The sequence below is a fragment of the Eremothecium sinecaudum genome, chromosome VII, assembly GCF_001548555.1.
Source record: "Eremothecium sinecaudum strain ATCC 58844 chromosome VII, complete sequence".
In the NCBI taxonomy this organism is placed as follows: Eukaryota; Fungi; Ascomycota; class Saccharomycetes; order Saccharomycetales; family Saccharomycetaceae; genus Eremothecium; species Eremothecium sinecaudum.
The window spans coordinates 120999-148516 of record NC_030898.1 but is presented as its reverse complement, the minus strand read 5'-3'; the positions used below and the strand labels follow the sequence as shown (position 1 = coordinate 148516).

Genomic DNA, 27518 nt, shown 5'->3' with positions numbered 1-27518 from the left:
GTGTGCGATGACATGGGAATTCTAAAAGTTGTTATTATATAAAAAAACGTACTAATTATTTTACAATTCATGCCCTGAATGCACAAGAAATAAACAGGTTCCCAATGCTTAAGGATCAATTATATATCCTTCTAAGCACTTTCGCTGCTCGTGCTGATGAGTTAAAAGTAGTCAGGTTTTTTACTGAACAAAAAGAACTATCCCATAAAGAGATACTTGAAGTTATTTCTGTGTTTTGGAGGGAACTTGATAATCCTACTAATTTATATTTCATATTTGATAAAGTGGCGAACCAAATCGAACCAAATGACCAATTATTTTATGAGTTACTTGAAAATGATGAGAGTTTGATTGCTTTGGTTGAATGTGGTGTTGATTCTGTCAGTAAGCGGAGTAAATTATTAAGGGACCATGTTGCAGAAACTTTAAGCAAATGGCAACTAACAATTGATGAAAGGGATTTAATTCATACATTTTTGAAAGCTAGGATTATTTTGTGTAACGAACTTGTGTCAGATGCATTGTTTTATGACCCGCTTTTAAAGAAGCTACGTCATTGCTCAGAGTTCAAAAACCAAGAAGCATTTGAAAAATGGGTTACTGGGGTACTACGTCCGCTAGCGCATTTAAATCGCCGTATTGAACCTCAACTGATGATTTCTAGCTTTGAGCAGCAACCGGCGGAGGAGATCATGAACCTCTTTGCCTCTATTGCGTCAGATGAGCCGGTCGTATTCAAGTCCGTTGTTAATTTTGAAGCAGTTCCATATGCACAGTATTCAGGTGCGTTTGCTGAGTTTCTTTCTGTGTTCTTAACGGTTGATAACTTTTCTTTGGATTCTAATAACAACTTTGAAGCATTTAAGTTCATGGCGTCCGAAGTGAAGCAAGCTTTGGGGGACGACAACAATCACTTACGTCGTGCATTTGAGGCTCAATTGTTGGAAATATTGTATCAAAATTCGAAGCGCTTGATGAGACTCAATCCTCCATACCTTTCGCGTGATTTAATACGTATTTTGAATAGTATTGATCCAGAAATAACCATCGATGATGATATCTCCTCTCAAAAATTGGTGGCCTACACTAACTACATGAACTCATTGGAAATCAAAAGCTTTAAGGACTTGCATAAACTATCCAATGCTGATCAATGGACACAACTCACTGCGTTTGGGTCAATGAGCAAAACCCTTCTTACTTCTTCGTCAAATGCAGAGACATTGGACTATTTAATCGAATCGCAACATGTGTTCAACAACTTGACCAGACATCAGAAAATTTCAGCTGTAATAGAATCATTATTATCTCTAGGAGAGTTTTCTTTGCTTGACCGCCTCGTTTCGAAAGCAGGATTTCAGTTTGAAGAGCCTGTCTTGTTGAAGCATTTCTGGAGGTTTTTTAATAGTGCCCATGAAGGATCTCGTGATGAACCAGAAATCGTTAACGCAAGTTATGTACTAGCTAAACTTCCAAAAGAGAACTATTCTCATTTGCATGGAATTTTGAAGCTAGCTGATGAATTATCACAGTACGAATTAAGTTATTCGCGTGGTATCCCTTTTATTCCTAGGCATATATTAGAATTCAAGCATGATCCTTATGAACTAATACAAAAGCTTTTGACAGATAACTCGCTATTATATCGGGACTATACAACTACTTCACATTTACTAAAATTAATTTACGAGGGTTTAGAAATTCAGCCTAAATCTTCTGACTATAGTCGAGAATTAACGAAGTTGCTAGTTCTGCATGTCGAGTACGCTGTAGCCAACATGAACTTCCAATTTGCTTATAAGAAGACTATGGAACTATTTGATTCCCACGGGGATGTGTCTGAATATTGGGCGACTTTCTTCCAAGTGGGCAAATACGTTGATCCTAACTGGACGGATAACGAGACACCTACAGAAATAATTTATCTACAATTGGAGGTTCTAGGAAGACTTTTGCACATTTGTCCTCTCGATGAAGTAGAAGCTGTTGTATTGCTATGGAGTGGTCTGGAATTGGAATTGACCAATAGAACAGACTTGGACGACCCTTATTCATTATCTAAGGACAAGTCGGGCAGGAAACTTCAAAAGGAGATTATGCAGCAAGTTTCTACCAGCGTATCCAATATACTAACTGGTGGTTATAAATGGGCGATCGGGGACGATTAAATAAGGTTGGTGTCATTAATATATATATAAATAAGTAATTTTAGAAGTTTATCTCTATGCTGGAGTTAGGCGTAGTCTTCAGCCTGCCGTGGTTCAAAGAACATGGATTCTTCGCGGTCTACGTTTACCATAATAGGCTCGCTTTCCGGTTCACTATTTTTGTTTGCATTACTATCCTCGTTGGCTCGCTTTTTCTCAACAGCCTTAGACGTAAATAGGCTTTTGCCCTTAGCGAATATGTAGTCCAAAGTTCTTTGTGGCGCCTTTAGCGTTTTCAAAGCATCGTCTGCGGACATCAAACCTTGATAGAACTTTGCAACCCTCTCATGAGCAGCAACTTTTGCGCTATTGAAATTCAGCACCTGCAGACCATCCCTAGAAATTGCCCTTGATAGTGCCACATAAGCTTGACCTTTTTCAAAAATGTTCTTTAAGTCTACCTTAACCTTGTGCAACGTTTGTCCTTGAGATTTGTGAATAGATAAAGCCCATGCTAACATTAAAGGTAGCTGCACTCTTGTTACCAGTGGTTTTTCGTTTTCATCTTCTATAGCCCATGCTTCCTCACGAATAAGAACAGTCCTCGTAGAGTTATCAGGTTGAAAAAATTGAACTAATGGTAATTTCTTGCCCTTAGAGCTTAGGTGGACTTCTTGCAAGAGTTGTTTTTTACGCTCTAAATTTGCATAACCATTTGGATGTTTCGGGTTAACTTCTTTCAGAAAGTCAAATATAGTATCTCCAAGTGGATCAACAGGTTCATCCTTATCGACCTTCCTGAACTGCTCTTGTAAAGCTTTTTTAACCATTGTGGATCTCGTTTCTTTCTTTATATCCTCGTCATCTTTCTCTGGTACCTTAAAATTATTTTCAATCAAGTAGTTTCGATATTCCTCGCATTCTTTAACGTTCATATCATCCTCACAAATACTTTCATAAAACATAAAAGTTGCTTCATCAATAAAGTCAATTACTTTTCCAAGTGATCCATTAACAAGTGTGTCGTCATAATTTTTGATATTCATTACTTGGGCACCAACTTTTAGTACCAGTTTTTTTGGTGCCAAGAAGTTCGCCAAATATCTTGCTTTAGCATCTTCGTCTGTGAGATCCCCACCATCAATCGCATTAAAATACCTAGGTTTACCCTCCAGTTTTGCTAATTGGCTATTATTTGCTTTATTAACTTCATATCTTGTGCTGAAGAGTTGTGCTGGTATTATTTTATCTTCTTCCAACGGCCTTGAAAGCTGCTTAAACGCAATCTCGGTTTCGGGAGTGATCTTTCCTACACGCATGGCGTTCAGCATCTCAACAAATTTATTGTCACCTTGTTGTCTAAATACTTTATTAAGCATAATTGTGATGTTAATCCCTTGCTTCCATGAATCGGAATCAAATGCAAACCGTGGCTGGTCGCCGTTCTTTGTAACTGGCGGTAATTGGAAGAAATCACCGCAGAATATAACTTGTATGCCACCAAACGGTTTTTCAGACTTTCTGATCTTCTTAGCTATGAAGTCTATCTTATCCAATAGCTCTCCATCAATCATTGAGATTTCGTCTACTATCAGACATTTACAGTTATTCCATCGTTGCACATGTTTCCTGGACCGTTTCACTTTCTTCAGTAGATTTTCGGTTGTACCATTGCCTAAGCCTACCCCAGCAAATGAATGTAATGTAATGCCGCCTATATTGCACGCTGCTAACCCAGTGGATGCTGTGATCGCTACAGTACCATGGCTACCGTATTTAACCTTTAGTCTTTTTATAAGTTCTCGCAGTAAAATAGATTTCCCTGTACCTGCACTACCAGTGTAAAAGATGTTTAATCCTTTATCAACCAATTTAATAACATTCTGCTGCTCTTCGCTAAGTATCAAACATTTTACCCTTTTCCGCTCACCATCCACTGCTCGCTTGGGCCTAACTCCTGCATCCTGATCATCCGTTCTTGCCGGTTGCGTCAATAATGTTAACTTGCTATTGTCATCGCTAAGATTGGAAGCCTTTAACTGTTGTTTAGAAGGTCTTGAAGATGTTAGCTTGCCAAGTGCAAATGTAGATGCCGCTGCTTGCTCGCCTAATCGCTCTCCCAATCGCAAAGTATTCCGCCTCTCATGGATATCAGGTACAGTATTGGAGTTTAAAAATAAAGATACGTTTTCAACAGGCTTCAAGTGTGGAGAGTGCGATTTAGCAGTTGTTTTGTTACTTTCGGGCGAAGATTCTATAGTAATAATATCAGACTGGCAGCTCGGCGCAGCATTAACAGCACATTTAGAATCAGAACAATCTTTGTTTTCATTTGACTGAACATATAGTAATATATCGTCATCACCACTTGTATCCCATAAATCTAATGGTATATCTTGAGATCTTTCATTAACGCTAGCATCACGACTATCATGCTTTAGTCGCTTCGCCACTGAGTTATTACAAGTTGATAATTCTAATTTATTCTTCATCTGAATGCCAAAATTACTATAGATACCTGGCACCCTTGATTTTGAAAGCAGCAGCAGCGGTCTATGGGAATTCCAGTATTGATGGCACCGCCAAAACATAAAATAACTGTTTAACCACCAAGTGATACAATAGTAATCTCTTCTAAAAGGTAATGGGTAATTATATGAAACTTAAAATCAACCAGAATAACTATAAGACTTGGTGGGGTCAAACTTAAACACCTTTAAGCTGTATATTTCTTCAACATGAAATCTATTAAAGATGTAAAAATTATCGCCAAAATTTGAAATATCTTGGACTCGACAACATCGGGGGAATAATTGTTAAAGTATCTGTTCCAAACTGATGGGTATTTAGCTAAGGATGAGGTTTGATAGATTATTGTTCCCAAAAGGTGAGGTTATTTTAGCTCACGTCTTGCAATGTGGACAGGCGTTTCGCTGGGTATGGAATAGTAATAAGAACTATTACGCGACCAGTATGCTGCTAAATGATTCATTGGGTTATAAAATTGTTATATTAAGGCAGAAAGACGAATCCACTATAGAGTATTCGATTTATAAAGACGATTCTGATAAATCGTTTGATGCATTAAGAACCTGTTTGCAGCATTATTTAAGATTAGATGTATCACTAGAAAAATTGCTTAGTGAATGGTCGGCTGTAGACAAGAATTTTGTTAATAAATGTCATAGAGGTGTTAGAGTTTTGGGCCAGGAGCCATGGGAAACTTTATGCTCTTTTATTTGTTCTAGCAACAATAATATTAGTCGTATCACCAAGATGTGCCATTCCTTGTGTGGTGAATATGGTAAAGAAATAGGAAACCTTGATGGGATTTCATATTATTCATTTCCAAGTAGTAATGATATCGTTCATAAAGCTTCGGAAGAGCATTTGAGGGAATTGGGATTCGGTTATAGAGCTCGATACATAATTGGTGCTGCAAAGTTAATGCATCAGGATAAACCAGTTAGCATGTCGGATACCGAATACATCAAATCATGGCATAAGAAGTTATCGAAACCCGAGATTCGCGAGCGTTTCTTGGCATTTCCTGGGGTCGGGCCAAAGGTAGCTGATTGCGTTTGTTTAATGGGAATGCAGATGGATGATGTGGTTCCGATTGACGTGCATATGCAGCGTATAGCAGAGAGAGATTACCGATTTAATGCTACTGCAAACAAGGCAGAAGAGCTAAAAGAACGTTATAAAGCTCTACCATTAACCAGAAAATCTATGAATATCAAATTAGAGCTGGCGCGGGAAATGTTTGCTTCGAAATGGGGGCCTTATGCAGGGTGGGCACAAGGCGTTATATTTGCACAAGAGATAAATAAGACTGTCGGTGCTACTACTGAGGACATGCACTTGGTGAAGAGGGTTAAGAAAGAGGAGGAAAAGTCCAGTAGCGCTACCTTGGAAGTCAAAGTTGAAGGTATCGAATATTCAAACACTGGGCGTCCGATGAGATGGGCGAGCAAGAAGGTAAACTACAACGTGTGAAATTAGAAGGCTCACACTATATAGGGGTTCCACGTATATAGAATTGAATATATAGAGGTTCTGAGCAACCATTTCAAACCGAAGCTTGAGCATTTGCTAAACGTTTCATGTACTCAGCGACAGTATTGAGTTCATCATATCTAGAGACACTGTTTCCACTCTCTCTTAACTCCTTGACCGCAGTGGATGCTTCCTGCATAGCCTTTAGGTTATTTTCTGCTGTGAATAAAACAAAAGCCTCTCCAGCATCTGTTATTTTACTCTCTGACGTCATCAGTAGATCTTTGATTTCACTATCCAGTGGTGCAAACTTCCTTAACTTTAGAGTGGCTATATGCTTAATACCATCCACAAAGTCCCTGTCTACTGTATTCTCATCTATATATTCGCTGATACCATATACAGCGTATTGAAAACGGGTTAACATGTCAAAGGCAGACTCTTCATTTTCTTCACTTAGGAAATCACTCTCAAATTCCTCGGTCAACGTAGCCCGGATATTTTCAGATTCTTCCTTAGCGTTTCTAAATGACCAGTCACGCTCGCTGAGAACATGTCTTATTCTCCACATGGTAGTTCTAATATTTTGGTCCACAGGACCGTAAATATCTGCCCTACCCTCCATGGCATTCTTCCATAAATGATTTTCACGAGCCAAGATGTTCCTCTCCTTCAAACAGTTATACCAGAGCGAATGCAGGTCATCAAATGATTTTCTTCTCAATTCAGGAATCGACCAAGGCCTTGAATTCACATCTAACTCATTTTTAGTTCTCATATATTTCCTGTTAGAAAAAAATTGCCATAAAGGATGATCCTCAGGAACTTTCAAGTTTTTAGAAGATGGCGGAATAGGAGCAGTGACCTTCAAATCAGCATCATGGTGTGTTAATTGCGTTGGTAATCTAACGTTAGTCCTTGGAGGAGGTTTTGGCTTTGGTTGTGAATATTTTGTCCTTGCTAGAGCACAAGCAAAGTTATGAAAAGATCTTGTTGCACCGGCCATCTATTAAATGCAATTTGATGTCACAAGGAGGGTGAATAGAAGGTATTTCGGTACTTTAGCAAGTTTAGTTGACCATATCGGTTATTCAAGATGCGCGTCTACTGCAGAATCTGTTAAAATTTTCATTAACAATTTATTACCCGGCTTTCGTGAAGCTGATTTCCAAAGGTTGAAAAATACAAATTTATGAACATTTAAGGAACATCGTTAAATAGCTTTAAGTTAAAAGAAAACAAGCTTCTTTCAAATCCTATTATCGTTTATTGTCACATCATTTATCATGTCTGATACTCCTTTGACACTTTTGAAGTTAAACCTTGATGAACGTGTGTATGTGAAGTTACGTGGGGCTAGAAAATTAACAGGAACATTACAAGCATTCGACTCACACTGTAACATTGTGCTATCAGACGCTGAAGAAACTATCTATCGTTTAGAAGATGGTAATCTAAAGACCCAGACTAAGTCATCTGAGATGGTTTTTGTTAGAGGGGATAGCGTAACTTTAATCACCACAGCGTCGGATGAATAAAAAGTCAACTGCCAATTAGCGAGTCTTAGGTATTAAATAAGGGCTTCTTTTTAAATGTATAGTATAACTAGGTGAGGTAATTCAATGTTAAACTTAACGAATTTTTTCTATATAATAACACACAAGGAATAATTATATACTGTTACGTCTATGTAACATCTGCATTACATGACCGTCAATTTGTTCGTTACCAGGAATTTTTGGCATCCTACCGCACTTTTCCAATTCTTCGAAAAAGACACTTCCATAAGCAGCTCCAACTTGGTATATCTCTTCGAATTTCGAGAAATCTAGCGTGGCATAACCCTCAATGGGAGGGCGAGCATAGAAAACGCCAGGAGTATTTTTTGCTTTCTCCAAAGCGTTAACTGATGCAACATATCCCAAACGCATTTGAATTTCTGCCATGTTTGGAACGTTTGGATGAGTTGAAAACGGGTTCCAGCGGTTGAAAAGAATCCAGAAACCATTTAAGTAATCACCATATTCCATTGGCGTTCTGTCGTCGACAGATCCCACGTCCACTGCAAAAATAGTTTTACATCCGCGAGCTTTCATTGTGGAAACCGGTAGGTTATCTAGGTAGCCACCGTCAAGAAGCATGTTTCCGTCATCTGTTAAGGGTGGAAGCATGCCAGCTAGAGACATCGATGCGCGAATATATCTCCATGCATAACCTGAGCTATGGATCTCCTGAACTGATTCTGTGATATTAGTAGAGTTGCAATAGTATTGGATCCAGAAGTCCTCAATTCTGATATCACCAAAGGACTTCCAAATCCCACGATTAAATTCATGACCGGTCGTATACGAGGTGATCGGCCACGTTAAGTCGGATAGCATCCTCCATATAGAGCTCACTCTGCCTGCAAACTTCTTTACTCTACCATAAATGGGGACTAGGTCGTAGTCTTTGGCATATAAACCGCCGACATAAGCGCCAAAAGATGTGCCGCCGATCATGTCGATCGGAATGCCATGTTCTTCAATTGCTTTCAGAACACCCAAATGACTTATACCTCTTGCTCCTCCACCGCCCAAGACTAAACCGATAGCCTGACCGGATAGAATTCGCGCCAATCTTAAGAAGTCATCTTTATGAGCATGCACAGGGGTATAGTATTTTTGTTTTTTTTGTATATATTTCATTGAAAGGGTCTCCACAGTATTTTTAATGGAATCAGGTAACAACTTGACAAAATTTTCTTGAGTTTTCTTAGTTAGTTTATTGAAACGATCTGTGTGTCTTAGTTTTTCCATGAAATTGGATGCAGGAGTTAGCAAGTTCGACCCTGACTTAGGACCTACTCCTTCTGAGACATTATGAGAACTAACGAATTGCATATGATGGTGCTGATGAACCCAAGGTCTATTTCTCAACCACTTGTTAGTGAGACCGGGTTCCACATAACGCTCTGGGTGCAATAATAATAATTCGGTGCGTGCGGTAGTCTTTGCTTTCAATAGTAATCTTTCATATTCACCAATCTCTGGATCACCAGCGGCATCGGCTAATAATAGAATACAATCACCTTGAGAGATGCAGGTTGAAGTCCATGATGAATTAACAGGAGTGTCGGCGATATAAACAACCACCTCATACAATTCTTCAAGAGTTGCAAAGAAGCCAGACTGTTTTAGATGTGCCAACTTGTCAAAGGCGTGTCTTCCTAAATGAGAAAGTGTAGCACTTTGGTTTAAGCCGATAGTGGACTTGCCGACCTGCCTAAATGAGGAAACTAACTTAGCTGCAAACTCGCCCACAGGAATTTCTTGGGTAATAGGTAAAATTGTAATCGTCTTGTAACTAATAGTTCCATTTAAGGAGTCAGTGCCCCAATTTGGACTCCCTGCTGTAGGCGGAATCATCAAGTTATAATCATATCGATATCCATTTGCAGCATTAACTGAATTTGATGGTTCAGCCATATGTGATTTCTGTTGCAAGATTTCCTTTGCAACAAGCCTCGTAACCCTGATCATAATGGAAGGATGTTCCAAAGCTAGTACCTCAAATAAAGTCCTAGGTATACGGGCTAGTTCGGTATCTCTTACTGCGACAACGGTTGAGCTACGATTCATGACAGTCAAAACTTCAACCTCGCCAAAACTATGACCTTTTGAGTATTCACCAAGGACATGTACATGTCTTTTAGTAGCATCTTTCTTATGTTTCTTCTTCGTGCCTGAATTCATTTTGTCTTCACGTGTGGTATCAGCCTTTTCGTCTGAGCGAAGTTGTCTTAATCTACCGTTTAGAACCACGTAGATAGCATTGGCTGGATCATTCTGGTTGAACAAAGTTTCCGAAGCTTCTAAGTGAATCCATTCTAAAGCATAATCCAACTTCAGGATCTTGGGACTTAACATACTTGTTAAGGTTTCCGCAATCCTCAAATAAATCATGAAGTATTTATCACAAAGCTTCTCTAAAACTGCCAATGGTAGAAATCCAACGTATAGATTAGTCTTAGCTTCCAATGTAACAAACGATTTAAAGCCAATTAATGACGCCAAATAACCAGCGATCCCACCAGGTTTAACGGTATATAGGATATGTTTCCCGCTAGCTTGATCTTGCTCATCAGTAGTGCATACGTTCATTTCCCCAGAAACAATGTAATATAAACCCTTACTAGTGGCATTCTGTTCAACCACTACAGTACCTTCAGGAATAAATAATACTTCCAACCCATCCGCAAACTCTTCTTTAGCTGTATTAAAATCTAAATCCAAAGGCATTTCTTCATTCAGAGTGCGGGGAGTCTTCGTGTTAACTTTAACCTTTTCAGGTATAATGCATTTAAACATGCCGTGGTTAAGGGAGTGGGCTTGAGACATAGAAGCGTATGAGGAGCTGAAGGAAGAACTTGAAGATCTGCGGTGAGGTGCTAGCAATTCCTCTTCAGCAGGAGGCATAATGTTTTCATTTGTGATACCTAGGTAGCCAAACATATTTTCAACGAGAGCCATCCGCCATACAGATTCTTCTGTCTGTTCTACGAAGGAATAGGAAACGGAACTGCTGTGGTCGTTGAACCCATGTCTAGAAGATTTTTCAGTTAAAGAAATAGCTGAGGATGACATCATAGATGATGACAATAATCCAAGGTCAGGGCGAATAGTAGTGTTCGGACTGAATAAATCCCTTGCCTTAACTGAAGTTGCTCTGGAGATACACAGAGACGATGCATTAGAGGTTGATATGCCGGAGTCCTTCCTAGACAATGGAACGTTAGAAAGCAAGTCTCCGGGGTGAAATTGATCTCTTGATTCTAGAGCAATATTTCTCGACAGTCTAGTAGTAGAGCTCGCTGGGTTTGAAACATTCCCGCTCTTTGTCCTGCGGCGGCGTTGCACATCCTCTGTTATATGATATTCCTTAGAGTTCCTTTTGATCTTTCTCAAAATGGCCTCTTGAAGATAATAGGGAAGTCCAAAGTTGACACTGTTATTTAATACAATTTCTGTGTGGATAATTTCCTTTGTCAAACCCAAATATGAATGTGCGGTTTGGAATGTGACACGATATAATTTAGTGAGAATCATCTGAATAATATGGGTTGCCGACCTAGGATATTTGACCATGAGCCTCTTAAAGGCACTCGCAGGAATAACAGCTATTGTGCAATCCGTAGAGGCGTATGCAACGATATCAGGCAAAGATTCGTAAGGCTCTTCGCCGCTGGGCTCTGGTAACAGTGAGGCCGCTGGTGTAGTACGGAAAGGTGAATTGACAGGCGTCCCAGAACGAGAACGTGCAGCCTCTGCCTGCTGGAGAACAGGGTTAGTTTCTAGCCGCCCTTGCTTAACATCAAGTTCATACTGGTACTGCTGCACTGATGAGTCTAAAAACGGAGTTATAGCAGTCTTCAATGGTCCTTTCTGGTGATCTTCAAGATCAGAAATCCTCTGTGCTTGTTCAGAAGGCACATTTGTAGACTGGTTATCCGTAAAAAGCTTCAATATGCTAACCAAGGAGGAAACTGGGTTACCTGCCTTGACAATATTTAGTAACTGGAATTGCTCGCCGTTAATCCTTAGATCATTGTCACCTCCAGCACATGTTCTATCATCAGCCACCGAAGGAAAAGTAGTATCAATAGGCCCAGTTCCATTAGAAGCGACCTTATGGTAAATTTGTAAATTCCCTTCCACAACAATGGAAAACCCCACAGAATCATCTATTAACATGACTTCCCCCTCCTCCAACCTTTGAGTCCGCATGGATTTTGTAAGCTCATGAAAAACCAGTTTATCCAAGTATCCAAATATCCTAATAGCACTTAAAAACTCATCGAGGTATGACGTAAATCCCGATCTTCTTTCAGTATTCGACTGGTTCATGAACATCACCTCATCGTCGATCCTCTGCTGACTCTTGGCTATAAAATCATCGTTAGGATCCCTCTTTAGATGAGAATAAGCTGAAAATAAACGACTCCTTAAGAAAACATGAGTGAGCAACGGTGATAAAGCCCCAAATATTACCAATAAATAAAAGGGTAGGTTCTGATTTAACATCCTAAAAACCGCCTTGGGCAGCTTAAATAGTAAGACATATATCAGCGACCATAGTAATGAAAACAGATAAAAGCTAAGCGATGTCGAAAAGTGAGCAACATAGTCCAGAACTATTGTAGAGATAGATGTTGAGTTTAAATTTTCTTCAAGTATTATATTACCAACAGTTTCCATGTTCACCTGTTACAAGCTATCGATGAAGATCGTAACCTCAGTTAAACTGCTTTCTTTTTAACCACTTTGAAAGACCTTAACCCTTTTATCGCTGATATTCGAACAATGTAATGTGCTTTATTCTGTTCTTGAATAAAGGGTAAAATTTCGAATTAAATATGTAATTTCATTCTTAATATATATAAAATTTAAAAAAAGACTGCGAAGCTAACTTTTAAGATTAGAGTAAATTAAGGCAAAACAACCCCCTATAAAGACTATAAGGCCCATTAATAGCGTATAATCTTCTGTTTTGATATTATAGTGTAGCTAAAGCTTCTAAGGAATATACAGTTATTTCTTCGTCTTGCGAATGTCCTACCCAGCATATGGCATTGGAAGTCTACGACTCCATCTCCCTGTTGCTTTATATTGCTCGGATTCAATCAGTATTTACTATGTCTAGCATAAAACTGGCTAGGAAATATATAGAGCGATAGTCTGCTAAGATTTGTACCTTAGTGCGCGGCCATCTCGACATTTGGCAACTCAGATAACGATTCTCTGATAATTGCAATACCCCTATCCAAATCCTCCTCGGAAATGACTAATGGTGGAGCAAGACGAATGATATGTTCATGAGTTGGCTTAGCCAAGACTCCCTTTTCTTTCATTAGCAAGCAAAGCTCCCAAGCAGTTCTGCCATTGGCCTTAGTATCATCAATCACAATAGCAGTTAGTAGACCCTTACCGCGAACTTCGGAGATGATACCTCCGAATTCTTCCTGCATCTTTCTGAGCTCTTCCTGCAACTTAGCTCCCAAGACTCTGGAACGCTCGACCAAGTTTTCCTTTCTGACAACTTCTAGGGCAGCAACGGCGACGCGAGAGGCCAATGGGTTACCACCGTATGTGGAACCGTGGGAACCGGGTTCGAAACAAGACATGATCTCCTTTGAAGACATAACACAGGAAGCTGGTAGGATACCGCCAGAGAGAGCCTTACCTAGCAGAACAATGTCTGGCTTCACGCCTTCAGAGTGCTCGTAACATAACATCTTACCGGTACGACCGATTCCAGTTTGGATCTCGTCACAGATGAACAAGACATTGTGCTTGCGGCATAGCGCTTGAACACCAGCCAAGTAGCCTTCCGGAGGAACAACAATACCAGCCTCACCTTGAATAGGTTCCAAGATCACAGCTGCTAGCTTCTCGCCTACAGCCTCGAAGGCGCGTTCCATGTCCTCCAAAACACCATAGCGGACCAATTGACCTTCAGTTCCACCAGGCATCTGGGCAGTAACGTTATTTAAAAATGGACCGAAGTGCTTACGTGTGGAGGTTTCATCGTTAGATAGCGAAATAGCACCAAAAGTACGACCGTGGAAGTTACCCTCGGCTCCCAAAATAACAGCTTCGCCAGCTGGAATTCCCTTCTTCATATAACCCCATCTTCTAGCTAGCTTCAAAGCCGTCTCAACAGCCTCCGCACCAGTATTCATAGGCAAAACCATCTCATAATTGAAGTACTCAGTAACATATTTTGCAAAAGCAGCAAAAGTATCGTTATAGAACGCCCTAGAAGACAATGTCAAAGTAGAAGCTTGATCTACAAGTGCTTTAACAATCTCAGGGTTACAGTGACCTTGGTTAACAGCTGAATATGCAGATAAGAAATCTAGATACTCTTTTCCTTCAGGATCCCAAACGTGAGCACCTGCTGCTTTATGAAATACCACAGGAATAGGGTGGTAGTTAGGAGCAGAGAATTTCTGCTCATATTCGAGAGTTTCCTTGGAGGTTAGATCAAAGTTCACGGACATATTTGCTTAAGTGATGAGTATAACTTCTATTGTATATAATTGGTTTATGACAAAAACCTAAATATGCAAACCCTTTTATAATAGTTAATTAACAGGGGAAAACCTATTTTTTCCTTTTAAGAGTAATATATGATAAAACTTTTGAAATAATATATAACTTCCGTTTAACTTTACTTTCTTTTAAGTTTGGTTTACATTTTTTTATCTGCGTGACTCTTACTTATGATCAATGTAGGTAACGGTCTATGAAGGAGTATAGTCGACTATGTATAACAAGGTAATTTCCGAATTATGTCATTGGGGAAGATCTCCAAGGTTAGTTGCGTAATAACCTGTATCCTATTTCGCTAACAAGTGTTCATAACGTACTTAACTTCGCTATTCATGGCTTATAGCGTCGTTTGACGAAACTGGATCGGTCACGTGTACAGGGCAGAGAGATCACTCGGCAATGGCACGTGATAAATAGCACCCGTGCACCTGTTTACATGTAAACACAAGACGCCCAGACATTCAAGTTGCCAATAGTTACCCGTATGTACACCCACCTCTCTTGGAGCTTTTTATATAAGGTGGATCTCACCGCGTCCATGGTAGCTCCAAGTTGGCCTTGTTTCAGAATGTTAGGGAGTTACCTAAAAGAAGCAATGAATAGAGAGCCAGAGTCGCCCTATAAGCGCCACCTGCAACACGGAATTAAGTCGAGCGCTACTCAAGATGTGTATAGAAACAGTTTGTCAACCATAGGCATGCGTATCAGACAGGCTGTAGACAACGGATACCAGGTTCCCCGTGACAGCAAAGCAGCAAACAATTGTGTGCAAGATAACTCAGATTATACTATACCAGAATACAAACGTGTCCCAATGCGCAATGGTACTGCGGCACCAATGTTGGTTAACCAGCGGACAGTTTCGTCTTCTTCTACCCTTGAAGAATGGGATTCTCAATTGGATGAGCGTTTAAATCTCATAGATGATAATATAATGAGGAACAAGCTTGGAGCAAGGGATCTAATGCTAGGTGGTACGAAGCGTGGGTTTGAAGAATTGGCTGAGGACGGCTGGTGAACGGACAGTTGCGCGCAGGAGACGTGCTATATAGGTATTTAACGTTGTTTATTAAAACTGATTAGGTCACGTGAGTGATGGTTGTTTGGGCACGTGATTGTTTACCATGGTGGAATCTAGCTCCCTCGAATTTGCCAGTCGTGGGGTTTTCATAGTGTGCTGATGTAATAAGATTTGTCGCGCGGCTTGTATCGAAACGTGAAGGTCGCTGAGCTAACCGATATGATTGGAAATCTAGTCTATATATCTAGCTGGCTAACACATTGCAATGGTTGTGCTTGTTTCTTTTGGAAACTCATAAATTCTTGATACTGCTGATTGTTTTTGAAGGAACTGTTTATGATATTAGAGATGATATACACATGTACATAAACATAGGCATATCCCTTCCATTCTAGAAATCTTTAAAAACTGTATGCGTTAGAATATATCATCAAAATCGTCAACACTTTGTTCAATAGCCTGGAGCACAATTCCAGTACCACTGGTTCCTGAATTGTTACTACTAGTGCCTTGTATATGCTTTCCGCCCTCGTAGACGTAACCTTCTTCAATTGGTGGGAAAACCTTGGGTGCATTTAGATACTGTTTGATATGCTTCATAACACCTAGCCCTCCGCTTTCAGATTCTCCTATCTCATCTACTGACTCAATTTTGTTTGCTCTGTCCATTCTCTCTATTCTTTCATATTCCCTCCACGTTTTCATTTGTATCTGAGAACCATCGAAGTCCCCTTCACCATCATAGTGGTTACCTTTGTCGCCGCCAGCAACCTGTCTGGTGTCTCCCCATGAAAAGTCGTCGAACTTCCAGAAGGAATATGTGGGTAAAACAAAGTTCCAAATTGGAAGAGCAATTAAATATAATGCCATCCACATCAAATACGACCATCTTGATGCTGTAACAACAATAAGAACACCTGGTAGACCAAGAATAACGGCTAACAATGCCAAGGTTATAACTGGAGCTGGTTTTGCAACAATTGCAAAAATAAGGACGTAGATTGTTAAGCAAATAGCTAATGGTAAAACAACTGTTCCTATTAATTCGATAACGATCACAAACTGCATGGAAAAGCAGAAGGTCCCGCATAAATCGTTAATTAAGACTAACTCCATTAAATTATGGACAGTGGAATTAATCCAGCGACGTCTTTGGGAAAGTAAGACCCCAAATTGGTCGGGTACAATTGTTTTACATGCCGCCTTTGGAACAAAGATTTGCTTACGCTTTGGGAAAGTTTTAAGCATTAAGGAAGATAAATATCTGTCTTCTCCTAACAATAATAAGTTCTTTTTATGCAAGTTGTTAGTCACATTATCTGAGTAACGTTCAACAATGTCAGGATTACAGAGAATTGGAACCCAGAAGCCCTCGGAGCCTTTCGGACATTTTATTCTATAAATTGAAAAGCATCCTGGTAAACACGTAACCGATCCAAAGATTGATTCAAAGGCTTTTGCCTGGTGGTGAGAGATATAATATTCAAATACCTGAATTGCGGTTATCCATGACTGTTTCTTGTTGGCAATCTTAGTTTCACCACATAAGCCCATCACTTTGGGATCTTTAACAAGCTCTGCAACCATATGTGTCAAAGAGTCAGGGAATACTTTAGTATCGGCGTCCACCATTAATACATATTCATAAAACTCACTCATTAGCCCGGTAGTTTGCCAAATGTTCTTTAATATTTCAAATTCTAATCTCGTCATTCTTTCATCAAATGTCACTTTTTGTAAAAAAGACATTAGAATAACTTGTGAGTCTCGCTTACCTCTATTTCCTGGTTTTGGTCCCAATCTTTCATCTGGAGTTCCACATTTTACAATACAAATCATTGGCACTTTCTGTTGCTTTTCTGGTGGAACGGTATTATTATCATATTTATAAAACCCGCTGTAGACTTTAGCCATATTATGCCTTTTAGTACCATAGGCTACCGCTACATAGGAATGTGCTTCAACGCGATCAGGAGGTACTACAAACTCTTCCATCATATCTAATGCTATTTCTGGAGTTGACTTACTATTACCATGTCCTTTTATTAAACCGTCACAAAGAACCATTAACAATTTATGAGAGTTTGGGTAAGTAGTGGTTGCTAGGGAATCAAGAGTAGTGCGCAAACCTTCCTCATTTTCTGAATAACATGTTACAAAGCATATTCCATGAATTAATGGATAGCCGAAGGGAGTGTAATCTGGACTTGGTTGTGGGATCATATTGGGATGTAATATAGAAGTTTCCAAACTTTCAACTGGTCGCTGTGAAAATAAATCGTCAGAGAATGGGTTTAAATGTAGGACATTCGATGAGGTTGATGTTTTGGGCCCATATAAGGGCTTTTCATTGCAGTCTTTAAGCACACTTTGGATTGTCATGGTAGTAACTCCAAAACTTTTTAATTTCTCAACCATTGTTTCATCGTAGCCAGCAATTCCTCTTAAGTCTGATCTTGATAACCTATTTCTTAATTGTGGGGGGACTCCATCATTCCGATAAGTTCCTGGTAATGGTGCAGTGACTTCTCTAATTGGACCCTGTGTATTGATATTTTCAGACCAGTCTTCAATGTCATTCACCATCTTGACTAAAGTTTTATTATCGACAGGACATGCACCTTGCTTCCTAGCAACACACCAATGGAAGTAGCAAGAAACAAGAAACTTTATGGCGACAACAGAAAGAATAAAGATCAATGATATGTAAAGCACCACTTCCGAAGCAATACATCCAACTGTATCGGAATCAATGACCCCAACTTTGACAAGTTCGCTCAAGCATCTAGCAAGTTGTTTTTCATGGCTGTTAGATAGTATAACTGAAATATCGTAGCCTCGTAGGCCTCCATTTTTTAAATCATCGAATGCTCCAGGAATTTCAAGGTCATCTACTTGAATCCAGTTTAATAAGTCCAAGTCCAAAACCTCATCATTATACACAACTAAATTCCTTGTCGAGTTTTTAATGTCTTCCCAGGTAAAGTATACGTCAGCGGTAGCCTTTAATTCATAGTATGATTCTCGTGCCGCTAATGATGTGTGACACCCCCATCCACTGTAGAACTCGTTTGCGGAAAAGTCAGGAGCTGTGGATCCATCCTGCGAAATTAATTTGCATGGAAAATACCATGCAATATCGTCTCCAACATGTGGTATTGTACAGTTTTGTCTTGGTCTTATTAATCCTCTGCAATTACCGTTCACATTTTGGAATAAAAAAGAGCCCACCTTGCCAGCAGCGCTAATTGGCTCGTATAAAATATTAGTTCCGGCACCAATTCCTGCCGCTGCAGGATGTGACGAAAAAAGCAAGTTGAATGCTTTTCCATTGATGATTAAGAATTCATTGCCCACTTCATTATTGCGGATTCTTGGTTGTTCGGTATTGCAGACTGAATTGGTAAACCCAAAAGTCAAGTATACAACAAAGACACCACAATAGAGAATAACGGATATTAAAGCAACCTTCTCTCTCCAAGCGAACTGACGCTCTTTCTTTGGCATCCCAAACAAATCTAATAAAGGACTAGGAGCCCAAAAAGTAATCATATAGCAGTAGAATTGCCATAGTGACAAAGGGTCCGCCTCTCTCCGCTGTGCAATCTTAGGCTTTAAAACTTGCCCTTCCTTGGAAATTATATCTGAAGGAAAAATATCTGTATTTGGCTGGATTCCAGTCGAAGAAGGATTAACGCTTACCCTAGTCTCTTTAGTCTTCTGAGCATAATAATGATGTGGATTTGAAGGATCATCAAATTGGTTTCTTTCTGGTCTTACCAATGAACCCGTTCTTTGAATGTAAGCTCCAGCATAGGAAGACGTTCTCAGCAAAGATTCATCATGGAAGATATAATGCTCGTCGGACATTTGCACCAAAAGTAATAAATTGCTGCTTCGAAGATGATATTTCCAGAGCCTTTTAAATTAATTTGGATACAACGTTGAACTCTATGGTCCTTGAGATTTTAATATTGTAGTTTTAATAATACCGTAACTAACCGTTGGTTGTTCACAAAACAGTCACTGTCAGATATTAGACCACGACTCGCGTCGATCATGCCCCAAAAGAAATAAAAAAAAAATCTGACGCAATTATGCTAAGAGATAACAGATTAGTATTTTAAAAGCTCAGCAATTGACTGGGTTATCTGCTCATTCTGCAATAGATTGTTAAGTATTAAAGTCAATTGTGCGATCGGTGGACAGATATTTTGTGTCATTTTTTAGATCCTTACGTTGGAACAGCGTCGGGGACTATAGCAAAAATGAATACTGCTCTCCTATACATAATGGCACAACTAAAGTATTAAAATGAGGGGAATTAATATTTATTTTAGGTTAAGAATTATGTGCATTTAAAGGTCATACTATTTTATGTAGTGATAGTTAGTAAAATATGTTATTACGAACTAAAAATCGGTTTTCTTGTGGAAAATACTAAAGAATCTGTTATCTTCGTACTCAGTCTTACGTTTCCAAGCTACTATAGCCCTTACTGCTTTCATTAAAACGAAGATGACAGACACCAGGAACTGGAAAGCAGTAAATGCAGTTACAGACCATAGTATAAATGCCAAATATTTGTTCCCGGTTGTCTGACGCACGTCGTAGGCTTCAGTTATTGTCATAACCAAAATCAAGTTTGACAGCATCCAGAACATAACAATTCTCGACCTAATGTCGCTATAGTGGTCCAACTTCATTTGGACCTCATCATAGGAGGTTTCCGTTATCTCCTTATTTTTTAGTCTAAGTTTTATTTCTTGGTATTTTTTATCAACATCCTGTGGCCATTCAGTTCCTTCAACAACCTGTTTACCATCTGGACCTTCCGCAATGGTAGCCTTAGATTCCACTACATCCTGCCCATAATCATCTATATAGCAGCCAGTACCCCATGTGTAATCATCGGTATTACAGAACGCAAATATCTGTAAAGTGCAAATAAAGCTTGGTAACATTAACAAATATTGGATAGTGCAGGTAAAAATATGCCATGGGTCAAAGTAGATAAATGAAGAAGCGACATAGAACACACTGGTTACAAGTAGTGATATCATATTATTCGCAAATTCGGAGCTTGGAGTTTCATGATGTTTTAGCGATTGTATTGCAAAGACAATACCGCATGTGAGAGAATATACTGAGCAAATAGCCAGTAATACCATCGATATTACAAATAGATGGCTACCTGCTCGAGGACGGTTCCCCATAGCAACCACAAACATCGCTGAAATTCCGCAAATAAACAAGTACTTGAAAATCGTCAACAAGACATCACCATGAGGAATGAGTTGGTTTACAGAACCCGCCAAATAATAAAATATTAGGTAGTAGTTCGCAACGCTAAACCAGACATGTAGCATGCGGTATAACTGGTACAGGAGCTTGATATGAAAGAAAACTTTCCTGGTTTTTGAATGTCTAGTATACCATATTTGGGGAAAGTGAGTTAGTGCATAGAATGCTGCAAACATAGATCCATTGAGCCAACGTCTGCGCTGTGAAATAAACGACGCAGGTGTATCAGGAACTGATGTCTGTCCCCGAGCTTCTTTAACGTATTTCAAAACCCAATTGGAGTTACGTTTAGCTATCAGTTCCCAACATAGTATCCTGCCTTCAGCGAGATACATATTGGCTGTAAAAATATTCTTTACCTTGCTATCAAGTTTCTCACCAAGGAAATAGGAGCTCAAAGGTCCTGATCCGTCTGCATGATTTTTTAAAGCAATATACCTGTAGGCTGATAAGGCACTTGGTAGAGCTGAAAGATATCCAAAGACGCTTTCTACCGGCTTATCGAGGATATTTGACATTTTATACTCGAAGTTCTGTGCACCCACCAACGGATTGAGCAATTTGTAACCAAGTTTGCCCTTCACAGTAGTAACTTGACCAGCAGCAGCAGCAACATTAGAATCCAGATCAAACACTTTCCATAAATGATATACTGCCGTATCATTTAGCCTTGTGCCGACATCAACTAAGATGACAACTCTAGGATCTAAAATTGGGCAAAATGCATTAAAAAGCCACCTATGCGAATTTATCTTGTTCACTCGTTGCTCTTTTAAACAAAACACAATTTGGCAGGGTACCACACTTCCACTTTTGTAATTTAGTGTCTCATCTATTGATACCTGTGTGGTCAATTCAAAAATATGCGCCTGGACAGGTTGACCATTAACAGATGACTTAGCCATATCCTCTTGATACACTCCTAGCGCACTCATATAATCCAGCGTACCGTTAGAAATGTGTGACCTGCCGTCACTTACAATTACTACCTGAATCTTTTTCCACCCATTCTTACCCCAAACGGATGACTTGCTACGTTTACATAAATGAGCAACATTTCTTTGGATAGAGTGTAACGTGGTTGCAAGGCTGTATTTGTCTTCATCAAAAAGCGTAACACATATAACGACCTGACACTCTCTATTCATTTCGGCCATTCTTAAGGTGTAGCCCTCTTCTACAAAGTCGTCAGGATTACTTGTACAGGCTGTGTATCTCATCTCAGAAAATTCATGAGAATTACCACACGGCAAAATTCCTAATAAGCCACTGGGGATTGGATTGTCTAATGTCAATATATTCTTCCGCTTCTCTGGAGGAGGGGCTTTTCTTACCTCTGATTGATAGCGCCTAGTGTATTCCCTTCTAGGGTGGTTCAGTTGAAAAATTGTGCTTCCAATGGTATCCCCGGAAAGGGTACTCTCTGTATCTACATTAATATTGGCAGAATCAGAAGTCGATCGGTCAGTAGAACTTTTAAAGGAAGCGGTAAGATTATTGCGCAATGGGCTTCCAAAGAATATAGAATCATCGTCATCTTCATCATCTGAAATATTAACGACCGCATGCTGCTTTCTATAAGGTGATTGTAACATATTAGCTTCATACCTGTTATTGGCGGTTACCGCATGAGGACTTTCAGCATTGAATATACTAGATCTCTGAGGAGAGTACCTTGCAGCCGCCCTGGATGGGGAGGATGGCGCACGATGAGGTGAAAGGTGAGCATTTGGCAAAACAGGTGGAATTGTGGGGGAGTTATACCTTAGTCCACCTGGATTAGCGTTATTAATAAATGCTCTTCTTTCTGCAGGTGATGCCGGAGGTGTTATTTCATCATTAAGGAAGGGGTTTACCGTCATTCCGTTATGCTACAAAGCGAATCAAACTAACTGCCAATCGAAAGTAAGCTGACGACCAATTCTAAATGAAAGCATCAAAGAACACTTTTTCTTTACGTACTTCGTCCTTGCATTTTAATGTAAAATGGTAATATACTCTTTTGGGCATAAAGTAAACATACATTTGGAAACTCTGAAATTGAAGAATAATAATATAAGCAATACTATTGACTCATGAATTTCTTCGATCTGAAGCAAAACCATATTTGGAACCATTTAAATTTCCCATATTGGTATTCTTTTATTGAATAACGACATTTTAGAAGGTATTCTTGATACACCTCAGTATATTAAGAAGACCGAACCATCTTAAAAAGGTTAACAAGATAATGCCCCTACGATATATAGAACTAGAAGAATCAATTGAACGCCCTCAACTTGAATAGCTTTCTTATGTGTATATATTATGGTTTTCAGGACTTTGTCGTACAGTAGCAGCTGGTTAAAAGGCTAAGCAATTTTTTACACTAGATTGTGACAATCAACTGCTCACTAAGAATTTAAGTTACGAGAAGAATACTGAAGTAACTCAAGATGCTCTCGAGGACCAAACTCATTACAGGCGCTACGCTCAATTTAAGTAGATCACTCTACTATCCGGTACTATCGCAAAAGTTTTTCTCAACGGTTCAGCCTCGACTTCAGACACCAACAAAAGAGCCTTCCACGAAAAGACCCCTAAGTAGAATTCCTATAGGAAGCAAAGAACCTCCTAGTAAAGTGAACAAAGCTGGCTCTATTGAGTTTGATACATGGAAAGGTTTACTTCTGTCATTCGCTATCGGAGGTGTCTTGGTATACTACTTTAGAAAAGAGAAGAAGAGATTAGAAACAGAAAAGGAAGCAGAAGCTAACAGAGGATATGGTAAGCCTGCTGTCGGTGGACCATTTGAATTAGTGGACTTCAATGGAAATGAATTTACTGAGAAGAATCTTCTAGGTGGGTTTTCCATTATTTATTTTGGTTTTAGTCGTTGTCCTGATATCTGCCCTGATGAATTAGACAAGTTATCTCTATGGCTAGATGGTTTAAAGCAAAAGGGAATTGAACTAAAGCCAATATTTATTACTTGCGATCCCGCTAGAGACTCACCTGAGATTTTGAAACAATATTTGAGCGAATTTCACCCTGATATTATCGGGTTGACCGGTACTTACGAGCAAGTAAAGAACGCATGCAAACAATATAGAGTTTACTTTTCAACCCCACCAAATATTAAGCCTGGTCAGGACTACTTGGTGGACCATTCTATATTCTTCTATTTGATGGACCCAGAAGGTAAATTTATTGATGTCCTAGGAAGACAGTATGATGAGAAAACAGGTATTGCTAGGATTGAAGAACATGTTAAAGCGTTTGTTCCCCAAGCTGAGCGTGTTAAAAGAAAAGAGAAATGGTATTCTTTCCTATTTAACTAATTGCTAGCGATGTAGCTCTTGTATATAACGTGGCTGTTTATTTCTAGGTCACATCTTTAACTGAATTACTTAAGAAAGAGTTCCAAGAGTTGTATAAAGCGACTATCATAATGGCTATTTATAAGTCGAGTACATGAATTCATATGAGTCAATGAGGATTAGTTCTTACCAGCACCTGCTCTGAAGTAGATAACATCACCGTCTTCTACAACGTACTCTTTACCTTTTTGTTGCATCTTACCTGCAGCTTTAATAGCATTGTCATCTTTGTATTCCACAACATCTTCGTACTTCATAACCTGAGCCAAAATAAAGGTGTTCATTAGGTCATTGTGGATGACACCAGCAGCCTGTGGGGCCTTAGTACCCTTTCTAATGGTCCATTCTCTAACTTCGTCAGCACCAGATGTGAAGAAAGAAATCAACTCTAGCTTTTCTCTCATTGTAGTGATGATTTTTGGCAAAGCAGATTGGACACCCAAGTTCTTACATTCCTCGTCAGCCTCTTCAAGGGACATGTGAGATAGTCTCTCTTCGAAGCAGACAGAGAATGGGATGATCAAATCGCCAGGAGAGTATTGGTCAACCCACTCCTTGATTTTCAACAAATGCTTGTTCTTTTTCCTGATGAAATCTTTCTCAGAGAGATTGATCAAGTAAATAGATGGCTTGGCAGTCAACAAAAACATTGAGTTAATGATCTCAACTTCCTTAGGAGACCACGATTGGTTTGCAACCCTTTGGCCGGATTCTAACAACTCAATAATCTTCTTCACTAGGATAGCCTCTTCCTTCTTTTGCTTAACTTCAAGGGATTGACCACCTCTTTTTGTTATCTTATCAATAGCCTCCAAATGTTTGTTGGCGAATTCAATATCCTTTAATCTCAATTCGGTGTTGATAATTTCCAAGTCTCTAACTGGATTGACGTCACCTTCGATATGGATAATTTCAGCATCGTCGAAACAACGAACAACTTGATAGATGGAATCAACAGCTCTAATGTGGGACAAGAAAGAGTTACCTAGACCTTCACCTTTACTTGCACCTCTGGTTAAACCTGCAATATCATAAACAGTCAAATGAGCTGGAACTTTAGAAGCAGGATTATAGATTTCACATAATTTCTCAAATCTTGGAGATGGGACAATAACACGAGCCTCTTCTGGATCAATAGTAGCGAAAGGATAGTTGGCTGGGTTACCCAATGGACATCTTGTAATTGCTTGGAAAAAAGTTGATTTACCAACGTTCGCTAAACCGACAATACCAGCTTTTAAGTTATTACCAGGGCGGCCCAATAAAACCTTTTTCTCTTCAACTTGCTTCTTTGGTGGCATTATGTCTTAAAATTATTAGTGCAATTAATACTGGTTCTTATTAGGTAAAAATAACCAAATTTAATTGAAGGACTAGTGTATATGTCTGATTTTTTGTTAAATCAAAAAGGTTCTTCAAGTATTAAATTCATGTTGCTTATGAAAATTTTTTTAACATGCTGAAATTTATTTATGATCTTAGAGCAGTACCGATTGCGACTTTCTAATAGAAGACGTAAACGATGGCTCCTATCTAGTTCTTTTATCTTCAAACTATGAATTGGTGTTCAAGGCTTCTAACTACATTACTACCCAAATGTTCTGCTGTCTAGGCCTAAAGGGTTGCCAATTAGCGTAAAAAAATCTTCGGTAGAGAGAACGGATACTACTCAAACATTTCAAAGCTATATGGTAGTATAGTACACCAATCCCGCACTATACACAGTCTGCACCATAAATTTGACGTAATGTAGCTACTGGGGTGCCAGTCGACGCCATTTTTGTATATAAGCACGTGACCTATAGGTTTAGCCGCTAAGTAGCTCCAGCGCTCACAACTAGGCAGGGAAAGGCCTCAATCCGATCTCCTGGGAGCTGATTGTTACTACGTATTTTGGCAAGCCCTCATTTCCCTTGCTGCTTAACTTATCGCGATTGCCTATAGGAAGAAAATAAAAAAAGTACTTAAGAAGCGAAGAAATACAACTTCCACTTCCCACCCACAATACTCCAGCAAGCAGCAACAGCTGTTAAAGTTCTTGAAGGGCGGTTAGCACGGTAAAGGCAGTCTACATCAGCCAATCAGAGGATTGGCAGGCTACCGTACACATACTACAAAAGCCCAATTCTTAAATTTTAGAGGGTAGATTAATATATGCAATGATGAGTATGTGAAACCTTTCTTATGCTAGATAGTATCTGAAATTTTTAATGATTGGTGGTTTGAACATTGGGAATCTCTCTGAGAGCATATATTTCTTCCTCTAATAGATGTAGTTAATATCCAAAAAAAGGCTTATTAGTGAGATATATATTTGCACAAATATACCATTAAAGACAAAGTTACACTAATCTAGAAAGTAAGCATACCGTTAAAGAAAAGCTACCGTTCTAGCAAGCAAGCTGGGATAAAAAGTCGATTTCAACAAAGCGGTAATGTACATAGGAAATACCACATGACATGGAATTCGCTTAGATACCCATCTTGGTTCTTCTCCAGTTTCTTCTCTTAGCGTTGTAACGGATGGTGTTGTTGGTCTTCAATCTGAACCATTGTGGCAATGGTCTGTTTTGGTTCTTAGCCTTAGCCAACTTTTGCTTGATCTTGAAGGACTTCTTAGCCTGTAATAATATCGTTAGTATAAGCCCTCTCTGTAATCTTTCTTGCAGCACTCAATGTCTATGTGACGCTTATGCGACAATCACCCATAAGTCGACCGTCAGCAGTCAACACCGGCCGTTCCTTAGTACATTTGAGTTGCCCGCAACCAGTTGATTAACACTTCTTAACACTTCTAACATACAGCCATCTTTGATTATTGTCTTTACTGTGCTTTCGCGCTAATTATGGTGGCAAACTCACTTCAGTATCTTGTTTTTTAGTTAGCAGATGCCATACAAACTGGCGCCACCCTGCGAGTAGAAAACTCGGAGGGCATTAAGCGACGCAAAACACCACACACCCACACACCCCATTTTGGAGCCTTTGAAAGACAGCATGTAAACCCATACATTACACTACTACGGACAACAGTCATTCGGTTTACCGTGAAATTTTCGATTTTCGCTATACGCGCTAAACTCACGCTTCTTTTACAGGTAACATGACATGAATTTTGCAATATCCATCATTACTTGGTTAGAGGTTTAATAGGCTATTCGAATTTTTGTTTTAGGAATATCAACAAGTAACAATGACCAGAACCTCTGTACTAGCAGATGCTTTGAATGCCATCAACAACGCTGAAAAGTCCGGTAAGCGTCAAGTCTTGATCAGACCATCCTCCAAGGTGATCATCAAGTTCTTGCAAGTTATGCAAAAGCACGGTTACATTGGTGAGTTCGAATACATTGATGACCACAGATCTGGTAAGATTGTTGTTCAATTAAACGGTAGATTGAACAAGTGTGGTGTCATTTCCCCAAGATTCAACGTTAAGATTAACGATATGGAAAAGTGGACTGCGAACTTGTTGCCAGCTAGACAATTCGGTTACGTTATTTTGACCACCTCTGCAGGTATTATGGACCACGAAGAGGCTCACAGAAAGCACGTTGCTGGTAAAATCTTGGGTTTCGTTTACTAAACCTACTAT

At 39.4% G+C, this 27518-nt stretch overlaps 14 protein-coding genes and 1 non-coding gene across 15 annotated transcripts; 6 read left to right on the top strand and 9 right to left on the bottom strand.

Annotated features, from left to right (window-relative positions):
• Positions 1 to 104: 104 nt before the first annotated feature.
• On the top strand, positions 105 to 2168 carry SEC39 (Sec39p; the record flags this gene model as incomplete). Its single annotated transcript, XM_018133770.1, has 1 exon — positions 105 to 2168. One exon carries the CDS (start codon positions 105 to 107, stop codon positions 2166 to 2168), a length of 2064 nt encoding a protein of 687 aa, XP_017989067.1.
• A 65-nt stretch (positions 2169 to 2233) lies between these two features.
• On the bottom strand, positions 2234 to 4738 carry PIF1 (DNA helicase PIF1; the record flags this gene model as incomplete). The annotated part of the gene is made up of 1 exon (XM_018133771.1): positions 2234 to 4738. One exon carries the CDS (start codon positions 4736 to 4738, stop codon positions 2234 to 2236), a length of 2505 nt encoding a protein of 834 aa, XP_017989066.1.
• Positions 4739 to 5003: 265 nt separating this feature from the next.
• Positions 5004 to 6146, top strand: OGG1 (8-oxoguanine glycosylase OGG1; the record flags this gene model as incomplete). Its single annotated transcript, XM_018133772.1, has 1 exon — positions 5004 to 6146. One exon carries the CDS (start codon positions 5004 to 5006, stop codon positions 6144 to 6146), a length of 1143 nt encoding a protein of 380 aa, XP_017989065.1.
• A 73-nt stretch (positions 6147 to 6219) lies between these two features.
• On the bottom strand, positions 6220 to 7152 carry MRPL4 (mitochondrial 54S ribosomal protein uL29m; the record flags this gene model as incomplete). Its single annotated transcript, XM_018133773.1, has 1 exon — positions 6220 to 7152. The coding sequence occupies one exon, from the start codon at positions 7150 to 7152 to the stop codon at positions 6220 to 6222; it is 933 nt and encodes a 310-aa protein (XP_017989064.1).
• Positions 7153 to 7432: 280 nt separating this feature from the next.
• On the top strand, positions 7433 to 7684 carry LSM3 (U4/U6-U5 snRNP complex subunit LSM3; the record flags this gene model as incomplete). Its single annotated transcript, XM_018133774.1, has 1 exon — positions 7433 to 7684. The coding sequence occupies one exon, from the start codon at positions 7433 to 7435 to the stop codon at positions 7682 to 7684; it is 252 nt and encodes an 83-aa protein (XP_017989063.1).
• A 132-nt stretch (positions 7685 to 7816) lies between these two features.
• Positions 7817 to 12382, bottom strand: NTE1 (lysophospholipase; the record flags this gene model as incomplete). The annotated part of the gene is made up of 1 exon (XM_018133775.1): positions 7817 to 12382. The coding sequence occupies one exon, from the start codon at positions 12380 to 12382 to the stop codon at positions 7817 to 7819; it is 4566 nt and encodes a 1521-aa protein (XP_017989062.1).
• Positions 12383 to 12879: 497 nt separating this feature from the next.
• Positions 12880 to 14187, bottom strand: CAR2 (ornithine-oxo-acid transaminase; the record flags this gene model as incomplete). The annotated part of the gene is made up of 1 exon (XM_018133776.1): positions 12880 to 14187. One exon carries the CDS (start codon positions 14185 to 14187, stop codon positions 12880 to 12882), a length of 1308 nt encoding a protein of 435 aa, XP_017989061.1.
• Positions 14188 to 14723: 536 nt separating this feature from the next.
• On the top strand, positions 14724 to 15257 carry AW171_hschr74074 (HGL276Cp; the record flags this gene model as incomplete). The annotated part of the gene is made up of 1 exon (XM_018133777.1): positions 14724 to 15257. One exon carries the CDS (start codon positions 14724 to 14726, stop codon positions 15255 to 15257), a length of 534 nt encoding a protein of 177 aa, XP_017989060.1.
• A 420-nt stretch (positions 15258 to 15677) lies between these two features.
• On the bottom strand, positions 15678 to 19130 carry CHS3 (chitin synthase CHS3; the record flags this gene model as incomplete). Its single annotated transcript, XM_018133778.1, has 1 exon — positions 15678 to 19130. The coding sequence occupies one exon, from the start codon at positions 19128 to 19130 to the stop codon at positions 15678 to 15680; it is 3453 nt and encodes a 1150-aa protein (XP_017989059.1).
• Positions 19131 to 19672: 542 nt separating this feature from the next.
• CHS2 (chitin synthase CHS2) lies at positions 19673 to 22426 on the bottom strand (the record flags this gene model as incomplete). The annotated part of the gene is made up of 1 exon (XM_018133779.1): positions 19673 to 22426. The coding sequence occupies one exon, from the start codon at positions 22424 to 22426 to the stop codon at positions 19673 to 19675; it is 2754 nt and encodes a 917-aa protein (XP_017989058.1).
• Positions 22427 to 22999: 573 nt separating this feature from the next.
• Positions 23000 to 23884, top strand: SCO2 (putative thioredoxin peroxidase SCO2; the record flags this gene model as incomplete). The annotated part of the gene is made up of 1 exon (XM_018133780.1): positions 23000 to 23884. The coding sequence occupies one exon, from the start codon at positions 23000 to 23002 to the stop codon at positions 23882 to 23884; it is 885 nt and encodes a 294-aa protein (XP_017989057.1).
• Positions 23885 to 24042: 158 nt separating this feature from the next.
• On the bottom strand, positions 24043 to 25224 carry OLA1 (Obg-like ATPase; the record flags this gene model as incomplete). The annotated part of the gene is made up of 1 exon (XM_018133781.1): positions 24043 to 25224. One exon carries the CDS (start codon positions 25222 to 25224, stop codon positions 24043 to 24045), a length of 1182 nt encoding a protein of 393 aa, XP_017989056.1.
• Positions 25225 to 26082: 858 nt separating this feature from the next.
• On the bottom strand, positions 26083 to 26171 carry AW171_hschr74069. The gene has a single exon (XR_001930127.1). It is a non-coding gene; the product is annotated as an HGLSNR65 (small nuclear RNA).
• A 223-nt stretch (positions 26172 to 26394) lies between these two features.
• Positions 26395 to 26732, bottom strand: RPL39 (60S ribosomal protein eL39; the record flags this gene model as incomplete). Its single annotated transcript, XM_018133782.1, has 2 exons — positions 26395 to 26544; positions 26727 to 26732. 2 exons carry the CDS (start codon positions 26730 to 26732, stop codon positions 26395 to 26397), a joined length of 156 nt encoding a protein of 51 aa, XP_017989055.1.
• A 384-nt stretch (positions 26733 to 27116) lies between these two features.
• RPS22A (40S ribosomal protein uS8) lies at positions 27117 to 27509 on the top strand (the record flags this gene model as incomplete). The annotated part of the gene is made up of 1 exon (XM_018133783.1): positions 27117 to 27509. One exon carries the CDS (start codon positions 27117 to 27119, stop codon positions 27507 to 27509), a length of 393 nt encoding a protein of 130 aa, XP_017989054.1.
• Between the last annotated feature and the right edge of the window lie 9 nt (positions 27510 to 27518).